The sequence below is a fragment of the Rhinopithecus bieti genome, unplaced genomic scaffold (genome assembly GCF_001698545.2).
Source record: "Rhinopithecus bieti isolate Rb0 unplaced genomic scaffold, ASM169854v2 scaffold_65209, whole genome shotgun sequence".
Taxonomy (NCBI): Eukaryota; Metazoa; Chordata; class Mammalia; order Primates; family Cercopithecidae; genus Rhinopithecus; species Rhinopithecus bieti.
The window spans coordinates 589961-598957 of NW_016826229.1; the positions used below are offsets into that span (position 1 = coordinate 589961).

At 39.6% G+C, this 8997-nt stretch overlaps 2 protein-coding genes across 2 annotated transcripts in view; both read left to right on the plus strand.

Moving 5' to 3' along the window:
- The window catches only part of ITGA1 (integrin subunit alpha 1), a 178435-nt gene that overhangs the window by 10038 nt on the left and 159400 nt on the right, over positions 1-8997 (plus strand). The gene's annotated exons all lie outside the window — the stretch shown is intronic.
- Positions 2031-5225, plus strand: PELO (pelota mRNA surveillance and ribosome rescue factor). Its single transcript, XM_017863361.1, has 2 exons — positions 2031-3729; positions 4022-5225. Exons 1-2 carry the CDS (start codon positions 3004-3006, stop codon positions 4451-4453), a joined length of 1158 nt encoding a protein of 385 aa, XP_017718850.1. The 5' UTR covers positions 2031-3003; the 3' UTR covers positions 4454-5225.

Below are 8997 nucleotides of genomic sequence, written 5' to 3' on the forward strand. Positions count from 1 at the left end.
ACACTATATATATATATATATTTTTTTTTTTTTCTAAAGTAGAATATTAGATCTTTCTCTAAGAGTGTAATGATGACCTAGGCTTGACAGAAGGAAAAAAAAAACTATGTAGAAGACAAAAGTATAATAATTTTAAGAAGTGATAAAAGAGCAGGAAAGGGACTAGTGCCTTTCAAACCCTCTAGGTTGGTTCCCAAGCTGTGAGTTTTTGTTTAACTGGTAAGGGTGACAGTTAAGGGGAAGTGACAGTGGATAATAGCACATAATTTGCAGTGACAAACATGATTACAAACATTCATAATATAGGATGGTGGTAATGGAAAGAGAGGGTATAGAGTTAAGCAGGCCTGAATTTCAATGCTAGTCAATGCTAGTGATCTTGAAAACATTTCTTAACTTCCCCATGGTTGATTTTCTTCTATAAAATTAGGATAACAAATATTTACCTCACAGGGGAGAATTAGAGCATAGGAAAGAACTTGATAAACATTCAATAAGTGATAGCTCTTCAATAAAAACCTTTTGTTAAGATCCTACTGTGTGCTTACCACTGTGATTCTGTGGCTTTTAATCTTTGGCAGACTATGGGAAAGATGAATTGTACTTAGAAAGATGATCGAGGAGCACTTCAAAGCCCCAGTTCAAAATTATTTCTTCTGTCTCTCTCTCACTCTCACACATACACACCCAAGCACACTTTCGCCCTACCAATTAGGTAGGAATTTTAAGTTAACAAGATACTTTAAAAAAAAAAAATACAGTGTCCTTTGGATAGGCAAATCACCTTCACACTTCAGTGTGATCAGTTCTTTGCTTAGTGAAAAGTTGCTGGGTTCTCTTGGAATTGGAAGAAGGCAATGTGAATTAGGAACTTCTTGAGGGTACTCAGTATGATTGGAAGGTGGGAAGGAAGGAGGAAGTAAGGGGAGACATAGAGAACGAGAAACAAAGAGAAAAGAGGCCACAAATATTAATAAGTAGTGGTTCTTACTTGGACTTTCCCCTTGGAGGGGACCTTTCCGTCACCTGATAATCTCTTAGGAAGATAATTGACATTTAAATTGTGAAGCCTGTCAGTTGAGAAAAATGTTGAGACAAGTCTCAATCATTTTAGGACGTTTATTTGCCAAAATTAAGGACGCGCGCCGGCTATGCCTTTCTGGGAAGATGATTTTGAGGGCTCCAAATTTAAAGGGGAAAGGGTGGGATACTGAGAAATACAGTTTTCATGTGAGAGGTTGGCAGGGGGAAAATAATCATGCATGCATCTGTCTGGCATAGTGAGTCTGAATCTGCATTTTTACATAAGATAACATAGATAAATGGGGCAGGAGAACAGTCAGATATGCATTTGTGTCAGGTGGGCAGAGGCTGAAAACAGAAGCTATCCATTTACATTCCCATGGTAAATTTTAATATAAACACTTTAGGGTAAAGATTTTGGCGCTCACTGAGAATTTCCTTGTGGGCAAAATATGAGCGACGTGTGTAGCTTTTCATCTGGTAGCCATCTCATTCAAAAACCAAGAGGCAAGGCAATTTTGTGTGACCCAGTTCCCAGCTTAACTTTTCCCTTTGGCTTAATGAGTTTGGGGATCCGAGATTTATTTTCCTTTCACAAGCCTATGCCAAACTCAGATTCCTTCCTTTCATCCCTGTTTCATCTGTTCAGGCTGGTTAGTTCCCCTTTCCAATCCACACAGAGTAAAACAGAAAAGACAGTGAGAAGCTATGTGTACAGGACTCTTCGGCGCTCCACTCCATCTCAAGAAACTTTCGGATTTCTTTGTTTGTTTTTTCTATTCATGGGTCTTTTAAAGAGGCAATCCCACTTCTCCATTTCCACTTCCTAATAAAGAATGCTAAGTAACTTAAGGATTGTATTTAAATTATGTAGCTATTCAATCAGGGTCAGTCATAGTTAATTGTTTTCCCCCACTTCCCATAGCCTCGACTTTTAGCTTAGCTGCGGCAGTGAAGATCTGGCCCTAAGCTATTGCGACCCAACCCCCACCCTAAACATTTCACAGGCTACTGGACTGCGGAAAGCTGAGGCTGCCAACTTTGGAGCCTAGGTTTCTCAGGACATCAGGTCAAGCAACTGAGAGGTCCACCCAGGGGTAAATTCTTCACATAGTTTCTTCTCTCTTGGGACCAGCGCTTTAACATCTGGGTTAATGAGATCGTGCAGACACGGTAACTAGGCGCAGAAAACAGCTGGACACGTTGCTGGGCGCCCAGGCGGAACGTGATCAGTAGTTCTCAGAAACCGCGTCTAAATACCAGCTCCAACAGGCTTGTAGCGTCCGAGTGCGGATAAGGCAAGAGCAAAAACGAGAATAGCTTGGGCCTTTGGGGCCAAATCTGCACTTCTGAGAGCTACTTTTACTGCTAAGTTTTGAAATTCAAGTTACCCAGAGGGAAGCGTTGCAGAGTGGCAACTGCAGCCAATTAAAACTAATATTTGCACTCAGACACTCCCCGGATTCTTCACAGACAGGGATGGAAGAGAAAACTTAGGAAGTTCAAGTTTGGCATTAAACTAAAGGACTTGCCACCACGCTGCACCTTCTTTAGGGAGTTCATTCGACCGGAACGCCTCACAGCTTAGTGCGCCTGCGCGTGCGCGGACTGCGGCCCCTCCTCCCCTTTGGGGACGTGAGACGTGCGTCGAGTCGCGGGACGCGGGCTGCGCATGCGCCTTCATTACGGCAGCCCGCTGCTCCGGGCTGCCAGCGGGAACCGCGGAGTGGACGAGTTTCGCTGCTGTGTTTCCCATGCCTGTTAGGGGCAGCGCGCCCGCATACTGAAAGAGGAGAAGATAGAGGAAGTGCTCCCCTAGGCTGCAAGAGTCGAAGCAAGAGTATTTCCTTCCCGCCAGGCAAGTGCGCATAGAAACCGGGCCCCGCCCCCTTCCCGGCCTGCATTCCCATCCACTCTCCGGGGCGGAGGTGAGGACCTCCTTGGTTCCTGTGGTTCTGTCAGTGAGCCCCTTCCTTGGTCATGAAGCTCGTGAGGAAGAACATCGAGAAGGATAATGCAGGCCAGGTGACCCTGGTCCCCGAGGAGCCTGAGGACATGTGGCACACTTACAACCTCGTGCAGGTGGGCGACAGCCTGCGCGCCTCCACCATCCGCAAGGTACAGACCGAGTCCTCCACGGGCAGCGTGGGCAGCAATCGGGTCCGCACTACCCTCACTCTCTGCGTGGAGGCCATCGACTTCGACTCTCAAGCCTGCCAGCTGCGGGTTAAGGGGACCAACATCCAAGAGAATGAATATGTCAAGATGGGAGCTTACCACACCATCGAGCTGGAGCCCAACCGCCAGTTCACCCTGGCCAAGAAACAGTGGGATAGTGTGGTTCTGGAGCGCATCGAGCAGGCCTGTGACCCAGCCTGGAGCGCTGATGTGGCGGCTGTGGTCATGCAGGAAGGCCTCGCCCATATCTGCTTAGTCACTCCCAGCATGACCCTCACTCGGGCCAAGGTGGAGGTGAACATCCCTAGGAAAAGGAAAGGCAATTGCTCTCAGCATGACCGTGCCTTGGAGCGGTTCTATGAACAGGTGGTCCAGGCTATCCAGCGCCACATACACTTTGATGTTGTAAAGTGCATCCTGGTGGCCAGCCCAGGATTTGTGAGGGAGCAGTTCTGCGACTACATGTTTCAACAAGCAGTGAAGACCGACAACAAACTGCTCCTGGAAAACCGGTCCAAATTTCTTCAGGTAAAACAATCTTACCCAGGGATAGTTAAGAATGGGCAGAGGGATTGGTATAAACTACTCCTAAAGTTTTAGAACTGGGAAAAATAAGAGGAGAAAGTCTTTACTTACCTGGGATTTTCATGAGATAATGAAATAAAAAAAAAGAGAATATTAAATGTCTAGCAAATTTGTGGAGTCAACTTTGCTGAAACATATGAAACCTTATTAGCGCTTTTGGCTTTAAGCCTTTGTGGGCTGATTAATGGGTGTTCTGAGAGATTCTTTTGCCTAACTTTTATAATTGTGATTCTAGGTACATGCCTCCTCCGGACACAAGTACTCCCTGAAAGAGGCCCTTTGTGACCCTACTGTAGCTAGCCGCCTTTCAGACACTAAAGCTGCTGGGGAAGTCAAAGCCTTGGATGACTTCTATAAAATGTTACAACATGAACCGGATCGAGCTTTCTATGGACTCAAGCAGGTGGAGAAGGCCAATGAAGCCATGGCAATTGACACATTGCTCATCAGCGATGAGCTCTTCAGGCATCAGGATGTAGCCACACGGAGCCGGTATGTGAGGCTGGTGGACAGTGTGAAAGAGAATGCAGGCACCGTTAGGATATTCTCTAGTCTTCACGTTTCTGGGGAACAGCTCAGCCAGTTGACTGGGGTAGCTGCCATTCTCCGCTTCCCTGTTCCCGAACTCTCTGACCAAGAGGATGATTCCAGTTCTGAAGAGGATTAATGATTAAAACTTAAAACTGAGACAATCTTGTGTCTCCTAAACTGTTAACAGTACATTTCTCAGCTTCCTTGTGACAGAAAGCTGCAAGAGTGGCACTTTTTGATTCATACAGGGATTTCTTATGTATTTGGCTACATTAGATACTTTGTGATTGCTAGGACATGTATTTAAACAATAAAAGGAAATAATCTCCACGTACTACCATCTTTATTAAATTGGGTAATTTTTATAGGAATTATGAGTTATCTGTAGTACTTGGAAACAGAAAATGTGTGTATTTAATAACGATGCCTATACAGTATATTGTTTGGGGTAAATTGTAAAATTTCACACTGCATGCTTTGAAACAGTTTTCCTTAGAAAAAGCTTTTGCTAACTTATCCTCAGTTTACATTTTTTTAAATTTTAATTCTGCATGGTGTTCTTGCATTGCATTTAATGATCCCTTTTCTCCCCACCTCCACACACTACATATTTTTTAGATTTAAATAGTTTTACTATTTTAAATGATTGCCGTACAATTAGTAGACTTGAAGACAAGTTTTAAATATTTTTCTTCAAAGGCTTGTTGAACCAATCATGTTAAAAGGAAATTCTTGGTTTGGTTTTGTTGTTGTTAGCATTAGTCATATTTGATTTAGAGGGTAACTTAATCAGTTATTTTTAGATTTTTAGAGCTTTGATCTGCTAGGGATTGTCAAAATAATCTCCTTGAGGCATCTTTATTTTTAAAATGAGATGGAAGTATGTGATTTGCTTGTTATGTGGCTAATTAGTGGCAAAGCTGGAAGTCATTCCCAGTCAGGACTTTAGCTCTTTGCAACAAAACATACCATATTATTATTTATTTTTTGCTTGTGAAAGTTATACTTTATTCTGTTTTATATTTGTATGTGGCATTAATTTGGGTTTGCACATTTTTATTGGACTATTTTAGTTGTGAAGAAGCCTGTTCCAAAGTTTAAGTCACATGACCAGTATGTGGCAGTTTACTTAAACTCCAGTACTCTTTACTATCATTGACTTAAACTCCAGTACAATTTACTGTAATTATAGAATTGTGCAAATACCTCCGAGTTTAAGATATTATTTTTATTAAGTATTTTTGGTGCACATTTCTAAAAGTTAAGGAAGGAGCCTCGGTAATGGAATTGCTTCTTGACCTTTTCAAACCTCAATTTAGCAAAATAGTAATGATGTAATAGTGATGATTCAGTTTTTAACTGCTGGATCAGCAACGCCTATTTCAAGTAGTGATACTAAGTAAACTTTTGCCTGTCTTTCTTGTGTCTGTGGGCCTTCCTCCTGGTGTGAAAGACTTGGGGATTTTTTGTAAGCTTCTTAACTAGTCTGAACCTTTTTATTTCTTGTAGGGAACTGACACTTCCCCATACTTTAAAACTCACATATTTATATTTTATAAATCTACCTCCTAATTTAAAATAATTGAGATTGTCATTTCATTATAATTCCATGAGTATCTTTAAAATACTGTTTAAATATGTTACTAAATAATTTAATAAGAATGTAAAAATGAAACCACTGAGATTCTTAAAGTTGGAACCTGATTGATAATTATATTTTCAGTAAGGATTTGGAGATTTTGGACATTTTACTCTCATAACCTATGCAGTACTGAAATGAGGCCTAATAAGTATAACCAATACATGTTAGGCCATAGGTTCTCAAGTTTAGCTACCTGTTCACCTCAACTTGAGAGCTCTTAAAACCCTCAGTGTCCAGGTTGCAGCCGAGACTAATTAAGTAATGTTTTATTCCTAGAAATGTTTTTTTTTTAAAGCCACCCAGATGATTCCAATAGGCATCAAGGCTGAGAGCTACTGATTCAGGCCTTGCTATTCAAAAGTATGGTCCATAGACAGCAGCATCCCTGAGAGTTTGTTAGAAACTAGAATTCAGGGATCTTTTGTAGACCTACTGAGACAGACACTACCTGTACCAACATCTCTGGATGATTCCTGTGCATAATAAAATCTGATAAAGGCACTAGGTTATTTTTCCTATGCTGGTAAATATCTGGCAGGGGTCCCCAGTCAGGAAAAAGATTTGAGTATTAAGGTCTTTCAAAAGAGTTAACTGGCCATACTCAACTATAAAACCTCTATAAATTTCTGTTTTTATGTCTATGAATTATTTAATTAAGTAAAATTTAACTCATTTTAAGAAATTACATTTCTGTTATCAAGAATACAATTCTTACTAGATCATAGGTGAAAATGACAAAATGATAGCAAATTAAAATTCAAATAATTATTTTGACTTTTCTAGAAGATATAATGGTCTCTGGAAAGCATAGACGGTAGTCTAATTCCAACTACTACTCATTAAGTATTGGATATGTGATAAAAACTCTATAACTCCAATGTACCTTCTCTAATGTACTGTAAATTTCTATTTCCTATCATGTGCTTACAAAGATTTGCTATGCCCACTAAACTCAGTAAATGAGAAGCTTGCACATTATTTCATTTTGCTATAGATACGATACATATCAAATGACACTTATCTACTCCTGGTCCCCCATTTGTATGTTAAATGCCTTGTTAAAATGACAAGATTGTTGATCCTGGATTTCACTTTGATTACCCTCTTAGAAACAGATTGGATCTTTCTCTTCCCAGGTGCCACTAGAGTAGCTTTGTAAAGCTCATTTTTCTTTATCTTTACTTAGTTTCTGTCTCTAACTTTAGTTTCCTTTTTCAGTTTCCCTAATTCTCTTAACTGCCGTTTATCTTTAACAGAAGTTACTAATTCTGGAATTCATATATTCTGGAACTGAAATTATCTGTGTTCCTAAACAACCAAGTATACATATGAAATGGTCTGTACATTAATCCCCCATAATAGCAGCTCTTATTTGGGAAAGGGTTATAGTGCATTTAAATTATATGGTTTTCCAAGCAAGTTAAGACTGCTATTTGTGTTTAGTGTCAGAATACGTTGAATTAGAAGTTGAAGAGTTTCTAAAGTGATTCTAAGGGCTTGAGGAGAGATGAACCCTTTTTCTTAGAGCAAGAGCTTAGATATGGGGTGTCTATATTTATATTACACTAATCATTAAGAGTAATATATTTACTTTTATCTATTTTTTAGTGCCTTTTTTGAAACAGTCACTGGGCTAGATGTGGGGAAGACAAACATGTAAGCAAATCACTGTTATAAGTAACTTGTACAAAGTGTGTAAAAGGACACAGTGCTGAAAGGGGTCACTTTTAGGAGGAACTTTATAGAGCAAGGACCAGTAAGTTTACCTAAAATGGGAAGAAGAAATATGGAGAAATTAAGTGGGAATATGGGGAGGGGAAGTGTGCTAATCACCTAAGAACCTCTGTGCCACAAGGAGGAGTTTGGTTCTGACCATTAGGAGAAACAATTACAAAATTTAAGCAGCATGCTAAACTGCATTTCACAAATATCACTCTTCGGCAGCCTCAAGGATGGATTGGAGGAGGTAAGACTGGAGGCAGGAAGACTGGTTAAACAAATGCATATTAAGAAGATAGGAGAGAAAAATAATAATGGCCTTATCAAGGGCAGCGATAATGTTCCTTGCAATAGGAATGACCAGAAGTCAATAGGCAATATTAAGAGATGGGATCAAAAGGACATGACTGCAGATTGTTGTTTAGAGTTATGGAAAAAAGTAGAATCCAAAGGTAAATCTCAGATTTCTTGAGTGGTGGGAGAGATGACACAAAATGTAACTTTAAAAATGGTAATTTAAAAAAAAATGTTTTATATGGTGGTGGTTAAATTTACTAAAAGATTTTTCCAGGATTCCCATAGTGCAGGAATTAGCAAGCTGTATCTCATTCAGGCCAAACCAGTTACTGCTAGTGGACCCCATAGCCTTGTGCTCCCCATCTGAACTTGGTATCTGATTTGTCTCACCAGACATTTGCTTCACTTCCCCTTTTATTCCCTGAAGAACCACAAGAGTCTGAACTGTGGCATCAATTTTGCAGTTTGATTTACATCTTTCTTAATGATTTGAAACTAATTTGTTTCAAAAATTGATTTTGACCAGCCCACAATTTTGCTGGTATATCATGTTTAAGTAAATGAATTCTCCAGCAGTGAGTGCAACTAAAGGGAAGAGCTGATGAGCAACTTAAAAAAGAACTATTAATTCCGGTAAAGTTGGTAAAACGCTCAGTAAAATAATTTTCTTACAGTTGATGTCAGCATATTTAAACTTTGTGGTGTGATTCAGTTTATATACTCTAAGAGATTTAGTGTTTTAGAAAAGTGCTCTTCAAGATTTTCTTAATGTAGTATATGTATCTCTCATGAATTGATTTAGAAATTTAGTGTAAAAGTGTTACTACAGAGTCAACAACATGATGTATAAAGGAGCTAGGATGCAATTATAATATTTTGTGAATCAATTATGCCTTTTAGGAAAAGATTTAGAATTCAAAATGCAGCTAATAAAGATATTAGAAAATAAAATCTATAAGAGTAGTTTGGGATTTAACAAGGAGAACAATCAGAAGTTACTAAATATGGTCATCAAGTAGTAA